The sequence below is a fragment of the Hetaerina americana genome, unplaced genomic scaffold (assembly GCF_022747635.1).
Source record: "Hetaerina americana unplaced genomic scaffold, ioHetAmer1.1.p SCAF_23, whole genome shotgun sequence".
In the NCBI taxonomy this organism is placed as follows: Eukaryota; Metazoa; Arthropoda; class Insecta; order Odonata; family Calopterygidae; genus Hetaerina; species Hetaerina americana.
The window spans coordinates 4,900,058-4,918,554 of NW_027286797.1; the positions used below are offsets into that span (position 1 = coordinate 4,900,058).

The following is an 18,497-nucleotide window of genomic DNA, read 5'->3' on the forward strand; positions in this document are numbered from 1 at the left end:
ACCAGAATAACCTGATAAATTGTAGATTTTTTTATCACAGGTACATTCTCAACTAGGAGTTATCATCATTACAGGATTCTCTCCTCAAGAACATATCATTGCCACAATCAATCAATTCACCCTTTGAGTCACGAAGTTAACGCTCAGCAATAAAGGCATATTCCAATGACTTCATGTCATCAATGACAAATACATATTTTATGATAAAAATAATGTAGGGTCATTTTAGTACAAAAGGCAAATCCACCCCACTAAGCTACCTGGTGATAGCAATATTATTTATGCCAATGACTTATTGCATTATGTGATTTTGGGGAGTCCATATTAAAAATTTTCATACAAAATATGAGTTTGTGAAACTGTTTTGTGTTTTGTACTTGAATAGTGGAACATTTCCAAAATGAATTTTTGTACGCATAGGGCATTAAGTTTGAAATTTCTTCTAGACCCATTTTTATCTATTCAATCAAATGGAAATTCACAATGACAAAATTAATGTTACCAACTTTAATTAATAAATAATGTATCATGTTAATTTCATGTGCGTAAGCAATTCAGTAACAAACTATGCTGATAAATAAGTTTTGTTCCATTGAGACCTATCCTCCCATTATGCCTTCTCACTCTTCAGCAAGGCTTAAACTAATGGTAACTTTAACAAGTGGCACAATACCACACACTGCTTTTTAAGTTAGTAAAAATAAAATAACTCATTGCTCGGTACTTACATAAAGACATTCTTTATGATAAAACTACGTGTGGTTTTTAAAAACGTGCTAATAAGTTTCACTGAAAAATTTTGCATAACAGCAATATATCATATGAAAATAGACAATGAAATGCCTTCTGTATGCTCTGCTCAATGGGAGCTTGGAATTAGCCCATACCCTCCATGAAGAAGCACTTTAAAATTTGGGCTAATATTAATTATAATATTCAAGTTGTCAAACTAATGATTTTCTAATTTTAATAAATGTATTAAAACTTGAGAAAAAATACGCAATTTTGTTTTAGATAGATTTAACCACACATTCATCATAATCCATATTACTACATACTTTCAGGCCACAGGTTTTAGTCGAACTAAACTATAACCTTCCAGTTGCTCTGAAGAATGAGTATCAGTATAGTTTTGAGTTCTAAAAATTACCTCATGAAGTCACCCATTTCAATTTATGAACAGATAAGGACAATATTCTTTCCTGTGCATGAGTAGGATTAACAATACTACACACAATCATCATGATTTTCAATGGATTCTGAATAGAGGGTAAGGCTTACACCATACTCCCATTAAACCGAGTATAGCATCTAATTAGATATTAAAAAAACATAAGAACACATTAGTTCTCTTTTAGTGAGTACGAAAATTAAAAAAACCTAGTAATATAATTCTTAACAACCAAACGTAATATCAAAATTAGAAATAAGTTACTGATACAATTTATTGAAATGAACTATTGCCATAATGCTTATATTACAACCTGATGAATAATTAATAAGGCAAGATAATGCAGTTATCAAATTTTGCTAAGGCATTCTGGAATTACTGGAAAGTTATTCCATCCAAAACAAAATAAAATTGCCACCCTCAAAATATTTACTGGTAAATGGTAAAAGAAAAGGGGCTAGATGACGATCAGAATTTGAATGATAATGACAAATATATGGCATTACAAAAATATTGGGTTTTGAATCAGGAAAGGGTAAGATGAGGTTACCACTTGACAACACTTGCAATAATATCATGTCAAAGAAATTTATCATTTTACTGAGTCAATGGAAGACATAGAAGGCCATGGTTGACTCTTTCAATAGAGCTTAAATTCAATAACACCTTCCAAAGACCCATAAAAGTGAGATTACTTCTATAAACTCAGCCGAGCATAAGATGGCAGTATGCAATTATACTTGTGTTTACAATCAAATGGACCCAGGAATAAAGATTTGCACCAACATCTTGATCAATGCCAGTGAATCACAATATTACATTGAAAAATAATAGTATTGTCAAAATTTTAAAATTTTTCAACTGGAACTAGAAATGAGATATACTCCAGGAGAAGCATTGTGCAAATGGTGAGTTGCGAGGAAATTTTTACAATGCTCAAAACAAGAGACTACAAGAAAAACAAAAAGAAAAAACTCAGTCTTATGTTTGACCAGCACTAAATGTATATACAGAGGCACAAGTTGCAGGTGGTGGGAGTGGTTGTGGTAGAAGGCAAAAATCTACGGGATCTAAGACACAAGTAAGTAGGCCTTATGCCTACAACACGTTTCCATTAATACCACCCATATTCCCATTTGCTTCACATTCACCTAACCCCCTCTTCCCAGACCACACGCTGGCTCCAAACGGAGGGGGCCAAGGCATTCTATGCCTCTATCACATGCACACATCCCTCCTAATACCCTCCCACACCCCCTCCCTCCGCTGCCACCATCATCACGACTGAGACACTCGACCCGACTGCCTGTAATCGGGATCAGACAGGAGTCGGTACATACCGACCCTTTGCTCCGCCGAGTCCACTGTGCACGTAGGGTCCAATGTGGAGAAAAGAGAATGACTCGGTGAGAACCCTTCTTACCAACACCATTATGCATGTTTTCATGCATCATCCAAAAGTCAAGATATGGTTGACTGCCAACACACAAAAAGTGTAGAGGGTGTGATTTCAATGGCAGACAATTCTAAGGGTTAATAATTAGAGTAGATGAATGCATCATTATTGAAGGTTTTAAGGTTTTAAAAACTTGTGAAAATTCATATGTCCTGTGAATTTGAAAGCACTCAATACTAACAGGCAATATAAAATGCAGTTAAAAACCTTCTTAGCATACAGTTAAATCTTGCATTACCTTTTAAGCAACTCTTAGGTGAGGTTTTCACATATTAAACATAAATGGTACATATATGATCACATAAAACCCAAACATTGATGACTGAAATTGTTCTAGTATCTAAAAATAAGAAAAGAGCAGTCACTGAAAGACCATTTCATGCACCCTTCAATGAGTAACGACAGGCAGAAATAATGCAAGGTACTCCAGAGTTACAAATAGGAAAAAAAGGATTGAGCATGTAACAAAACAAATAAAAAATGTCAATGGATATTGTTAATTACTTTGTTATAGCTAATTTTTGTAGAAAAGCTTATGAAAAGTTAATGTCCAAGAAATTCAATACCAACATGGAAGTAGATTAAAATTAATCATTGAAGATTGTAGAAATTATTATAAGATTAAAAAGAAATAATTAACTGGTAACATGAGAAAAGTAAATAGTAGCAAGAGTAAAAAACTAACTGGTGCAACAATTTAAAGAAACATCACTGATACAATTGTGCATGCCATAGCATAAGCTTAACTGTAGAAGCACTCAGAGAAAACATTATATTCAAAGAAACCTAATATAATGCAATTGAGTGTATATCCAATCTAGTTCTTTGGAAAATATAATGATCTACTGCAATGGTGACCATCAACTTCAGTTCTCACAAATTCCTCAACAAAGGTATCCACCAACATGTTATCCTCGAAACTGAAACTTGTTACATACCTCAAAAGAATGTAGTTGTAACATTAAGCTCTATGGAATGAAAAGTTATTTACCATTAACATTATAGAGGGGTGAATTTCTTTATATCTATCAGACCATAAAACAGCATGTCCATAGGAATGTAAATGAAAAATTATCCTCCACTGCAAGTTTCATCATGTCTCAATGTAGTGACTTTTTTTTCCAAGCTCAGAGATTAAATTATTGATTTTGAAGCCAGATGGGGATTGGTCCCTTTTATACAGGAATAATGGGAATTGTTGATTTGTGATGTGCTTAACCTAAATTATTTTTAGGGACCAGAAAATAAAAAATTCACCTTTGAATCAAATCTGAAACTGAATCAGTAATGTTGAGTCAAATTCATATTAAAGTTAAGTAGTCATGCTCTCTTAAGTGAATTTTTGAAAAATAGATAAAGCTATTGTGAGCATAATTTTTACTTTCTTAAGGCTGGTATTATAACTGCATCCAAACTGGTTAGGGATTTGGCTGCATGCTTTTAGGTTCTAAATGGAAAAGCAGCTCAGGTTTGGGGACCCTATGCAGGAGTATTGGAATCTATGAAGCTAAATAAGGAATTGACAAATGACGTACGAATGCAAATGTATTGACAATTGAGATAGTTCATGAAAAAATTTTGTTTGGAAGCAAAAAACTATGTTATGGTCCTGCAAAATTCTAAGTTCAGTGAAATTAATTCGGTAGTTTTTTAATTAAAATTTTCCATTTCTTGCTTTTAATTTAGTAACTTCGGCAATTTTGGGACTATTTTCGTATTTATTTTCATTTATCGGACTATATTTGCTATTTATAGGTTGATTTTGGAATTAGGCCTTAATTTATTAGATCAGACAGTCATTCATAACAATAATTTTAGACTTTTATTCTTATTATACAGCATTTTACTCAAGAGTAGTTTTTTGCTCATTAGTCCGAGCCATTGATTAATTTAAAATGTGCTCTGTGTCATGAGCTGTTCATTTATTTTTAGGAGTACATTTATAGCTAATGGTTTCATATCTTCTAATTTTAGATGAGCATCAATTAACTTTGTATCACGCAATTTGTTTTTGCTGGCAATTTTAAATTTCTATCGGATGTTTTACTTTTGATGCTTTATTAATGTAGTGAAGTGGTAACTCCTTCAGCCAAGGTTTAGCAAACAGCCTATGATTACACAGATACATGAATATAGGCAGTTATCTTTTTATTAAAGGCATTACTAAATACTTCCACTCTCCAAATGCAGCACTATGCTTGAAAGCTAATGTCAAACCAAACAAGCATTCAAATGACAGATGGATACAATCACAGTGTTATTCCAGGAAAATCTGTGCACATAGATTAACTTAAAAAGTATGATATTCTTTGTCATGAATTGATGCACCCAACCATAAATATGTATTTACCTATGAATTTAAAATAACTATTCAATAACTTGATATAATAAAGTTGTAACAAGAATTAAAAGTACATTCTATGATCACTTAATTTCTATACTCCACCAAAATATTCAAAGAATTACATGTAAAACCTTAGACTTAGAAGCTGATCTGGATATATAGGTTTTGTGCATATGTGAACATTGGTGCATTGTTTAATATTTTAGAATTTCCTAAATACATTGCCATAAAAAATGCATTTAAATTTCAGCACTTAATTATTGGAAAATATCAGGGGGAAATACTTATGTAATCTGTTTGCAAAGACCCCCAAGTGGATCTTTAGCTGAATTTTTTAAAATTTTTGATCAGCTGCTAAAATTCATTATGAAAAACAACAAAAACTACATTACCTGTGGAGATCTTAACACTGATAATTTAAAGCGATGTTTCGCTCAACCTGAGCCACCTATTATAATTTTATGGTTTAATATCTTACATAAATTTAGCTACACAACAAACCACAACCACAGCCGCGAATATTGATTATACAATTACGAACAAAAAATTGGCTAACAACGTTGATGCTTCTGTAATTGATCTAAATCTCTTGGGCCATTATGTTCAACAGGTGGTAAACTGCTCAAACTACACAAACCTTAAGGTATACAAAATACTTAACACCAAAGAAAAAATTGAAAACTTCTGTGATATACTAACAAACTTGGGTTGATTTGTATAAGTAAACATATGTGTATGAAAAGTAGAGATTCTTGCTTAAAAATATTAAACTTGCATTTGAGAGCATGAGAGATTTTATTCCAAAAATAGCTTCTTGTCCCAAAAGAGGCCAGTGGAACATTTTGGGTAACAAATAAAGTTAAAGCAGCAGGCCAAAAACTAAAATAGTTAGGTAGGATAAAGAGACTGGGGGGTGTTCCCATCCTTGATGTTGACAACACAAAGGCCAGGAAACTTAAAGAAACAGTGTCACCTTTATCAAATGAGAATGAGTACATATCTTTTGCAAGCCATCCGACCTAAACTGACACACTTTTATAGTTTCAACACCCATGCAATGAATCCTCCGACTGCTAACCACTGATCAAATTATAATCAATGACCCTGAAGTACAAATGTAAAATGGTGATTGAAGTAACTTCAAAATGAAAATAATAATGATTTCAGTCAACATTCTGAATGTGATGATGAGAGTAATAGTATAAACAAGAATAATCAATTATGCTGTGAGAGTGGTGAAAAATATGGAGTCTTTTGACTCTTGATTTCTCAATTTAGTGGCTGATATTCCTATGAGAGTGCTGTTCAAATGTGAAGTGAAAATATATGATGGGAAGAAGGAACCACTAAGGCCAATCACTCAAGGAAATATAATTTGAAATATATAATAAATATTTGCATTGACTAGTACATGGGATTCTTTCTCCAAAGAGGGTGTAAATTTCCTTTTCTGCATTCTTTTTATTTGAAAATTTTATATGCTTACTTTTACTTATATTAATGCCCATATTATTATTTGTAACCCAGTCACCAAGGCGATCGATGTCATTTTGTAATATTACGTGGTCATTTACATGCTCTATCCGTCTGTATATAATATATAAATGACCACGTAATATTACAAAATGACATCGATCGCCTTGGTGACTGGGTTACAAATAATAATATGGGCATTAATATAAGTAAAAGTAAGCATATAAAATTTTCAAATAAAAAGAATGCAGAAAAGGAAATTTACACCCTCTTTGGAGAAAGAATCCCATGTACTAGTCAATGCAAATATTTAGGCATTTATTTAACTAGGGATCTTGGGTGGGGAGTCCAAGTAGATAATTTGACACGGAAGGCATTTAAAGTATTGCATTGGGTGATGAGAAATTTAAAAGGAAGTAGCGTAGCCACAAAAGGAAAAGCATATAAGGCACTGGTTATCCCTATCCTAGAATACTCCTCCATAGTATGGGATCCATATGAGGTGGGACATATTAAAAAGATAGAAAAAGTTCAAAGAAAGGCAGCAAGATATGCACTCGGAAGGTACAAAAGAACAGATAGTGTCACGGATATGTAAGACATACTGAAATGGGAGAGTTTGAAAAATAGAAGAAAAAGGAGTAGGTTAGGCGCGATGTATAGAATTGTTAAAAAGGACGAAGCGTGGGAAGATTTATGGCAAGGGATAGAAAAGCCTAACTTAAAGGGAAAAAACGACCATAGCCACAAAATAAAAATAAGGACTCAAAACACCAATAAGAAAAAATAAATACTCTTTTTTAAATAGAACCATTATTGATTGGAACCAGCTGCCTGGAGGTTTGTTTGAGCCCTTTCCATCCAATTTTAGAAGTTTTAAGTTGAAATGTAAAGCAGCCACTGGGTAATAAACTTCACTGTAGTTTTGAAAATATTGTTTGTATGTGATGTGGACGGCATTTTGTATGTGGTGTGGAAGTTTGTTTGCATGTGATGTGGAAGTGTCATTATGTAAAAATATTTTGTCTCTTATCTGTTTTTATGTGTTCGTATGTAATTTTCGTTGTTAGTAGTTATCTTTGACCTAACCTGACCGTTGCCACCAGGAAATTTGCCTAATTGCAACGTAATTGTGTAATAATAATAATAATAATTAATTTATGGTGTATTTGGTTTTGAGTGAGCAATTACTTTCATGTTAAAAAAATCAAGTTTAAATTAGTTGACTCCAGAGTTTGGAAATGGTTATCATTTGAACCAATGTGGAAGACTGACAAAAATTTTTTATTGACAAGTATTTTGATCAACTGGCACAAATATTTTATAATATGGACAGCAATATAATCTGACACAAAACCATCCTGCATCTGTTCAAGCACAGCACAAGCATCAATTTTAACTTCATTTAAAGGCAATAATTTAGGTATTACTCTTAAGGAAAGCTGCACTACCCTGACTGTAAATAGCAATTCAATTGCTCACATGCACCGCACATAATTGTCAAATATTATCTTATCAAAAAACTGCTCAAATTATTCATTTTAAACAAGGGCTTGTAATGAAACACAATCTAAACTTTAATGAAGAAGGGGTCGTTAATGTTTGTACTCACTAGTGAAAGTGTTCTAAGGCTAATTGGTGAAGACTAATGGATTTCAGAAATGTCTTATTAATTTAATACTAACTAGGTCAGGTCTGTGATTCTATTATAATCTATAAACACTTTCATAAACCTAAATGAAATAATTTTTCCAAATCGATATTAATTTACAGTGGCAGTAGAGGACAGTCAGAAATTTAGAAAAATGCAATTAATGGCTCAATTGTACATTTCATGAGTGGGACAAAATACCATTGGGGTGAAATACCATCAAAACCAATTGCACTGTTGGTATTTATGTTTTCTCACAATTTACAACCATTTTATCACATCTTGTGCCATTTACTATTGTTCAAACATAAGTGGAACCTGGTATTGGTAAAATTGAATTTGTAGCAATAACAGCAAAGAGAATATTGACCACATTGCTATATGCTTTTGTCCAGTAGAAACTTTCTGTAAAATTAGTATCCAAAATTCAGAAACAAATTCTTCAACCGTAAGTATAGAGCTCTCCAGTAGCATTGAGATGGAGAGCAATATTCTACCACCTGATAAGGAGCATGTATTGATAACCAATAGGAGTAAAGAGAGGGCCAGAAAGTCACTCTGGACTTCAAGCAAGAATCAATCAAGCCAGTTTCAAACAAGAATCATTACAACATTTGCCAACTTCTAATAACCATTCACAGTTCCAATAGAGCCCCTTTGACTTCATCAACCTATCATTAAGGTGGTCTGATAAATAGAATTTAAGTGGTGTAAAATATGGGTGTGGCTTAAATATGTGTATTCCATTTTTGCTGACTTTTTTTGATAGGATAACATTAACACAATCTAAAATATATGTTAATAAGACTGGCAAACAGCATATTAAAAAAATGGAAACTGGCATCTAACATTAATAATCTGATCTACTGCCACAATAACTCGAGGACAATACTAATACAAGCAATCTTCCCTTGAAGTAATTTTCTAGGAAAGTGACATGGTCATGCAACCAGTTCCAACTATGAAATTTTGAGAGGACAACTTGTCTTCGCAAATTAAGTAAATTGGAAAAAACTTCTAGATTTATATCATTTTTCAAATTTCACACTTTGGTTTAGCAGCTCTTTGTTTTTATTTACTTCAGCATAATTGGCCCTTAAAGCTGATACCTGCACTTTTACGGACTAAATGGTAGCTTATATTTCATTTATGGCCCTTTAAAATGTGATTTTTAAAATATGTTGTTGCTATTTATCTTTCCACTACATTTTAAATGCTTGGAAACAACAAAGCCCCTAAACAAGACCCGTTAGCAAAGCTTTTGCAGAAATATTATAATTTAACTCTATGATTAGCATGCTAAATATTACGGCAATTACATGCCCTTTTTTTATTTAACTTGCTAATGCAGAAGCTTCCATGAAAGGTAAATGCCCCTAAAAAACTGAGAACTGTTTTCATCATTCCTGATATCAATGAAAAGAGATTAATTTTTTACTAATCATCTTTAGTAAAATTGAAATAGAAAATAGTACAATTCTGTTATCATTCAAGATGTACTGTGGAAGTTGTTACCAAAGAATTATTATTTACTTTTGCTAACTTATTGGTAAGCCACATTGCCATTACATTCTATAAGCTCACCCTAAAGAGTACTTCACCTGAGAGCATGATAAAATATTATAGAATGTGAGAAGTGGTATAAGTAGATGATGCAACTCAAATTCAGAGGAAGACATTGAATTTCTACCATTGAAAAGTGCAGCAATGAGTTAAAAGTTGAATCAATAAAACAAGCAGTGTAACAGCTGATGGCTTTGATAATAAAATTAATACTCCATTGTTCCCTAGACAGAAATTAATGTAACACCAGGCAGCCAAAAAAATTGGAGCATATAGAAAGAATGCTGGTATTTGTTCCTCTGTTATCTGCATCTGTGTATGAGCCAAAAGCTACAATTGCATGAGATGTTGTAGGAATATTTACATCACCTGCAATAGTTTAATTTTGCGTGACAGAATCATGCCAAAGAAGGAATGTACAGTTCATGAATCAGAAAATACTACAAAATTAACATGGAAAAGTACAAGTGAAAGTACAGCAAAAGTGCTGGTGTTCAGAAAATGGAGATGGTCAGAGTGACTTGCATGAAAATTTAGTATCACAACAACAACAGTGCAAACTTTAATTTTAAATGGAGAAAAAAATAAAAAAAGTTCAGCTGTATCTGAAACTGTTCCTTTTCCAAAAAAATGTACTAATTGGCATTTTGTTTTTACTAGACCAAATGTAAAAACTGTTCCTTTCATGGATTGACTCCACAGCCAAATGATACATACGCACCTTTCACGGGCAATTATTTATGCCATTATGCCACAGCTTTGAATTTTTCAAGTCTTTGCAAAAAGACAATGATGATGAATTTTCTGAATCGCCCAAAGCCAGTTCTGGTTGGGTCGAGAATTTTTAATGCCAAGCAGATATTTAAAGAGTTACTTTGATGGTCGAATCAGCAAGTATTGATAAAGATGTGGCTACAATTTTCCCAGACAAATTCCAAGCAATTATTAACAGTGGTTCCTTCTGTCCTCAGCTTGTTTTTCATGGCAATGAGGCAGGACTATTTTGCATGAGAATGCCTTCATGCTCCTAGATCATCAGGGAAGGGAAGTAAACATCGGGATTCAAAGAATCTACAGGGAGGTTCATGTTTTGCTTGGAGCAACTGCAAAAGATGACTTAAAATTGAAATCACGGCTAGTTTAATATGAATGAATCCCACAAACAATAAAGGTTATATTAAGAATCATTTTCCATGAATTTATATGAATAATATAAAGGGTTGAATAAATTAAGAAAAAAACACCCACACAGTTTAATTTACCTCAGAATACTTCTTTCAGTAAGGATTTATTTCTCTCCCAAAAACAAAATGTCATCACTTCAGCCCATGGAAATGAGGAATATCTACGTTCAAGGCTGAATATTTAAAAGAAAAACATTGCAACAATTGCCAAAATGTTTCATTAAAATAAAGAGTTTTACAACATAAATTCAGCTATTCAAAATGTGGGCATGCCTGAGAGGTTGCCACAGCTGATGGCTTGAATTGTGTTTAGCATAATGTGCGATTAAAGCAGTTTATGGGTTCACTGGATTTATCAATGACATTATGCATGACGAATTTGAGGGTAGCAGCACTGTGAAACACCATGAGTTGGGGAGGTTTAGCCAGCTACAAACAATTACTTCATCATATAAACAATGAAAAATCAGTCTATATATTTGATAATTTTTTTCAAGAAGCAACACCAAGACCTAACAAGAGATACAGATGATTACAAAACTAAGCAGCACCTTAAATAATGCAAGGTTTATTGTACTATGAAAATGATGAAAATTGTTTTCAATTATTAATAGAATTAGTTTTAATTCATTTCAAAGTTGTGGACTCATAAAATATGAACCTATTATTACTATTATGTATGTAAATGCATTCCATAAGAGTTTCTGGCATAAATATTTCTATCATTCACATGATTTTCATTCTTTTATTGCATTAAATTGCACAACAACAATGGTTTTAGGTGTGTATGGTTCCGTGTACTGATGAAGGATGATGTTTGAAATCTAAATTGACACTAGCACCACTGACAGAAAAAGTGTATCTAGAGGGAATTTAAATATAGGATGAAATTTTTATTGCTGAAGGATGTTACTCGTTAGTAAATACCATACAAAATAGCCGTTACACTAAATATCATAGAAAAATACATAATTAAGCTTTTAAACTAAATAAGCTTCATCAATATTTGTTTCACTATTGGATTTTTTGGTATATGTTTCCCCTTTCCCTGTCTTTCCCTTGTTACCATGCTCTCAATTAATGCAAATTTAAGCACCAGTCTCCTACAAACACATCCTTTGCACTAAATGAGGTACAAATGAATAGAGGTAGTCACCATTTGCTACAGATAAGATATCACAAGACTTTTCATGAAAAAATGTTGGTGATTCGTGCAGCTTTTGTAAATTTTTGCCATACTGCCAAAGATTTGTGCTGTCATAGATGACATACAGACTGAAGTAGATCTATTCTTATGTGCACATATTTCCATTATAAATACAATGCCATTAGCCCATAGGATCACATAAATGTCTTTGACTGTTAGAGTAATAATGAACGGCATGCACTAAATAGATCCACTTAATCTATATGTGAATAATAATATTTTACAATGAGTCAATATTTTGCAACAAGTAGCACACATGTCCATTTAAATGCCATATCCACCAACATTTAATACCCAATAATATATAACACACATGGATTGTGTAGACTCAATTAAATACCCAGGCGTTACCTTCACTCAAGATCTTTCCTGGGTGAAAAACAAACGGAGAATATGAGGACAAGATCACATGAAATTAGGATTTATTAGAAGAGTACTTTATAAATGTGATGAAAAGGTCGAAGAGTTGTTATCTGCCATGGGTTAGGCCTCATTTATAATATGCTGCAAGTATATGGGATCCTCATGATGTTGGATTGATTGCAGAATTGGATCGCGTGCAGCATAGAGGAGCTACATTTTTAAAACGTTGTTTTGATAAACTTAGTAGCGTATCCAAAATATTAGAGCAGCTAGGGTGGGAATCACTCACGGAGTGAAGGTTACATTACAGTTTAAATCTCTTGCATAATTTGGAAGGTCTCTTTAGCAGTGATGTTGAAAATATACGTGGTCTTGCAATAAATGCACGAACTGGTACAATTGGGATGCCGTTACATGGACTACAGCCCCCCCACTAGTGGCACTAGGAGCCCGAGACTCAATGAGCCGGCTGCACCTGGCTGATCGACGAGCTGTGCGTATGGTATCCTTCATAGTTCCCGTTGTCCTTGTTTTTATGGTTCGTCGAAAATGGGAATTGATGAATTCATGGAGCAACAAATCAATACCAAGTTTTTTGGTGAAGTGCAGTAAAGGTTATCAAGAAATTACTGAAATGTTGACAGCTGTTTATGGTGGTAATGCTCGGAAGAAAGCATCCGTTTCCAAGTGGATTAGCATTTCAAAGATGGCCGGCAAGATGCCACGGCCACAGGCCAGGACGCCCTTCTACCACCCGTGTTGACGACAACATTGATTGCGTGCGGTCCCTTGTCCTTATCGATCGTCAAAAAACTGTCCGAATGATAGATGATGAACTGACTTTAGGAAAACCAACAGTGCACACTATTTTAAACGAACATGATGGATGGATCCTTAACCATGGCAATGCACCTGCACATTCAGCATTGATTGTTCACCAGTTTCTGGCAAAAAGTTCCATCACCATCCTTGATCATCCTCCTCATTCGCCAGATCTCGCCCCTTTTTCCTATTCCCAAAATGCAAACTTGTAATGAAGTGGACATCACTGGGAAGATGTCCATACAACATAGCAAGAAACAACCAGAAAACTAAAAAGCCTTACTGCCGAGGACTTACAAGCGTACTTTAAACAGTGGACAAGGAGATGGAATATGTGCATAGCAACAAATGGATAGTAATTTGAAGGGGACTAAATCGATGTAGACTAAATTTTGCGAAATAAAGTTTTTATGGCCTCAGTTCGCATACTGATTGGACAGAGTAGTATTATTACCCCCATCGTACTACAGTAGGAGAGATCATGCTAATAAAATTCTTTGAAGAAAAAAAAAGTGAAGACCAGAGAGATTTAAGATGTCATTTTTTCCAAGAATGATAGGGGATCATTATTACATATTTTGACCGCGGTAGGGCCATGTTCGGGTAACATTCTTCTGGTGTATATTCAATCCCTGCCAAACACCCTGGCCATGGCTTGCAGGGTATATATAAATAAAATAACATAGTGTCACTACCAAAAGAATTCAACTTAAACATTATTTAATATAATATGATAAAATATTTATATAAAAAACCATTCCTCCTTTATGCAATCATTATAAGAAGTGTCCCATTCAATTCACATTTCAACAAGAATAATTCAATTTTCAATCGCAACATTTTACTGACCATACCATTAATATAATGAATAAAACATAATTAATGTTTCTGATAATAAATGCAGCATTTTATAACATTATATCATACTCAATGATGTTCCCCACAACATTCAGGAACAAAAAATATGTCCATACATCCGTTTGTCACTGTATGTTTATATCATGGTGGAGAATAATGCCAATCAGGAAAAAATGGGATATGGTATATATTTTTACACCCTAGATATTAATAGTCATGGGATATATTTTTAGTGTAGCCAAAGACTTGTAGTAATTCTATTTTTTGGTCAATTCACAGTTGGGAGTTTTGAGAAATGTTATTCAAAAATATTATTTTTTAAAATGGTCTGAAGTCAAATAAAAAATTTCAATACTCAAAATAACGGCTTCTATCGCTTTACATGGAGGCTAAGTTGAAAGACTTGTCCCATGGGGGAGAATGGTTACTCATTAAACCCACCAAGTGGTAAGTGGTCAATATCTAGTTATGGTGTTGCCGTGGAGGATCGATGAGTTTTGAATACAGGATGTGGCTCATTGCTCAAGTGCCCAGACGGATGACCTCCCTCCACTGACTACGGGAGCTAACGATGTTTCCCTCCCACGCCATCTTTCTTCCGTCTATGCTCACCAAACAAATTGGACAGAGGACACAAAACATTTCAGTTCTTTTGAAGGCAAAACCCTTCTTCACCTTGCCTGATGTAACTTCACAATAAGACTTAAAAATTGCTGATACAAGAGTGTTTTGGCTTGGCAGCCAACCATTCGTGATATTTACTAAGGAGTTTAACACCAAAGGAACTCCAGATGGGTGTACAGTCAGAATCAAGTGGTAGAAAATGTTTTTTTATGATACAATTCTCATTAGTTTTACAGCGCATGTCCCAAGTTTCCCATGGAGAACACGACTTTTCCCTTTGTCATTCATGCCATCTAATACTCCATTAGGTGCAGTAATTGTATGCATGTATCGATATTTATTAACTCATACATGCGAACTTTTTCTTGATAAGGGCTCTACCTTTCTTCATGAAACTTCATTTCATCAAGTTTTGGCTATGGTACAATACTGAAAACATTGTGCACACCTATAATCATTTGAATTATATGTAACCCCTGATTCACAGATAAATATCTATTCAAGTAGGACTTGCATTTCAGCAAAATAATAAGTAACCAGAGTATGCAGAGAGGACAGGAAATGAGATTTTGCTTTGCCTGTGGGTTTTTCACCGTTGGGAACAACTCTGATAAACTGACCAGCGTAAATGAGATGAAATATTTTCATTCCTAACATAACAGATAAGAATAGGGATACATTCTAAAAAAATTAAGTCTGAATCCCAGCTGAACTCATGTTCTTCATCTCCGAACCACAACTTGTAAGCCACCAGGATCACTCTCGTTTCTTCGCTCCACAGGAGAGAATCACATCCTTTGCTCATGAACACTCAGTCAAAAGCCAGTCCTGCCCCCGATTTTGAACCCCCAAACATGACTTTCTTTGACGGGGATGGTTATAGATTTGTTGTGCCCAAGTACAACTTTGCAACTGTTGTACATCTCTGGCGAGTTCTCATAAGATTCAGCTTTTACAAGGCTGAATTGAGCTGGAGTAACATCAGTAATTTTCTTTGAAAAGTTAAAATGTATTTACTACAAACCATTTCTACCAAACCCGGACTGAAGCAATTATAGCACATACTTAGTAACTTTAAGATAGTCTAACAATATGAAGATTGAAATTAATTATAATCCTCAGTTATGAAATACACAACCTATACTGGGGCTGATACAGGATTTCTACGAAGGGAGACCGTGGAATGACCCCTCTTCTTTGTAAATGATTGTACCTTTGACCCAAGTCCATCATAACTCCAAAACTCAGTATGTTCTGATGCAAGCTATCTTACTCTGTACCTTTTTGAATACTTCCAAGTCTCACTGTATCAAATGTATGCTACAGTTTAGAATTTTAGCATCACTATATAGCTAATTTCATTGTCAATGCATAAGATAACTAGAAATTCACAAATGAGAAAATAAATTAACTGAATGATTTCCTAAGATCTGTTGCCAGAGTGATAAATGCTAACGAAAATATAGTTAAGCTGAAATAACACAAGCTACCTGGGTAGAAGAATAATTCATCATTTAGGGAATGAGGACTTCAATACATAATTGGTTAAATAGCTTTCTTTTTCTTAGAAACTCAGTAAACCGAAAGAGATGCAGATCCTAATGGTAAAACCAATTTTGAAAAATCAGGATTTCGGGAACACCAATAATTAGTCGATCTAGCTTCTACCAGACAAGAATTTGAAATGCTCAGCAAGATCATCCATAAATTTTTAATCTCCATTTTGTATTAAAATGTATTTTATCCGCAAAATTTTACAAAAAAACAAGTAAAAATTTGCAATGGACACAATTATTTGAATGAAGTAAGCAACTCATTATGCAAAATCATTCCAAAACTTAACTATCAATCAACTTATGAAACAAATCAACTGAATATTGTACAAATAAACTAAAAGGAGGCACTTTTACAAGGTTTAATAGAACTATGCACTCAATTCCAATGCATTTCATGCTAATTTCACACAGTGCAAAAACTTCACAAACTTAAAAACATCTTTGAAGCAAAGACAACTTACACGCTAGAAGCTTATTATTTTTTAACCTTTGCTGATTTAGAAAAGTTTCCTTCACAATTTAACAAGAGGAAACTTACCTGAATCCCAGCCTTCTTCTCCTCCTTCCTCCTCCTCCTCTTCAGAATCACTTGTGCCAGCACCAGATGATTCTGAGGGGGTGACAGTGAAGGCCATAGGTTTAGTGTGATGACTGATGGAAGGAGGTTGCCCGCCATGCCATGTATGGTGTTGAGGGTCAGGAGGAAGCCCGGCCATACCGCAGCCGCTGCCTACTGGCACTCGGTGCAAGTAAACACATACCTGTTGAGGACCATCATATGGCATGAGCAATTATACAATACTCCTTAAAACATTTTCTATTTTCTGGATGAAGATAAGAATTATGGAAATTTACACCTTTGCTATATTATAAACATTTTGATACAGGCTTCATCATTATCACAATATTAGGATTCAGTTATCTGAAAGTCCAGTCATTCTAAAATATATGAGCATTCATCATTAACTTAAGAAAAAGCTAACATGGAATGGGTGAAACAGGAGAAAGAGATCTGAAGGAGCACGCACCGCTAGCTTCCCTGGCCAATTAGTCACCTAACACAATATCAGAGTTATCAATTCCAAGACATTAGGATGGAATAATGCTTTCTCAAAAATGTCATTTTAACTGCTATACAAGGCCGTGAAAATCATTTTTCAATAAATGGATGGCTAAACTCAAGCATCTTCTTCAGGGATAATTTCCCTTTTCAATTTTGAAAGTTGCAAAAGACACTTCATTTCTTTATTAAACTCATGCATTGTTTGAAATTGCACTACTTTGTTTTAATATAATCATTGAAGTATTTGATTTTCATTTACAATAAATTCTTTTTAAATTATTTCATTTTCCAAGTATCTATGCCATTTTCCCTCAGAGTGAAATACCTGATCCCAGAGTCAAAAGCATGACATCTGCATATTTTGGCATAATAATCAGGCACAATATCACATGGAAAATTATTCTTTAATGCTCTAATGACCAGAATCAATGCTCAAATGTTTACAGAAAAAGCTTTTCATTTATTTTCTATGATTTGCACACACAAATACTGCTTAAATACTGAATACTGCTAACATTTAAAAATTATTATGGAGAGTACAAGTTGAAAAATGCATATATAATTTATTGTTATTCATATAAATTTCAGGCATAACTTTAATAGGCAACAGTGTTTATCTCCTTACATACATGTCACTATGAGTGATCATTTTATATTTATTCATATGGATGAATGGGAAATATATTCCTTAAAAATTGCTACAGCATTAAATGGATTTTAGTAATGGATAAATATACATTCTGCATGATCTCACAGAATGAGATCAATGATTTTAAATCATTTATTGAATCAATGTAGCATTTAAAAAATTGAATTTTCTTTGTCATTGACTATAAGAAAATTTTTGATTCATCCCCTAACTATTACATTAGAGTCATCCTTACTATATGTCATTATAGCAAGTCAATATATTTCTTTGATTGGGACAGGGATGACCTAATATTAAGACATGGAGACAAGTAGTAGTAGTAGACTATAGCTTAGATAGTGAACTGTGAGTCAAAGTTTAAAATGTCATCTTGTCTGATGATGATTGACTTATGTTGGTTAACTGGAATACAACTGCTGTTCAATTAAGAGTGATCATACATTTTTTTATTCATTTTTTTAATGATTAAAAATTTTGTTGCTTAATTAGGTTGATGCATAATTTATAAATTAT

General features: G+C 33.7%; 1 protein-coding gene across 4 annotated transcripts in view; it reads right to left on the reverse strand.

Moving 5' to 3' along the window:
* Positions 1 to 2,434: 2,434 nt before the first annotated feature.
* The window catches only part of LOC139689388 (phosphatidylinositol 3,4,5-trisphosphate 3-phosphatase and dual-specificity protein phosphatase PTEN-like), a 59,220-nt gene continuing 43,157 nt past the window's right edge, over positions 2,435 to 18,497 (reverse strand). For all 4 annotated transcript variants that reach the window (XM_071586477.1, XM_071586479.1, XM_071586476.1 and 1 more), the window contains 2 exons: positions 16,811 to 17,033; positions 2,435 to 2,535 (listed from right to left, as the gene is read on the reverse strand). In XM_071586477.1, the coding sequence (XP_071442578.1) occupies positions 2,450 to 2,535; positions 16,811 to 17,033 (309 nt within the window). In that variant the 3' untranslated portion in view covers positions 2,435 to 2,449. The remainder of the gene's footprint in view (positions 2,536 to 16,810; positions 17,034 to 18,497) is intronic.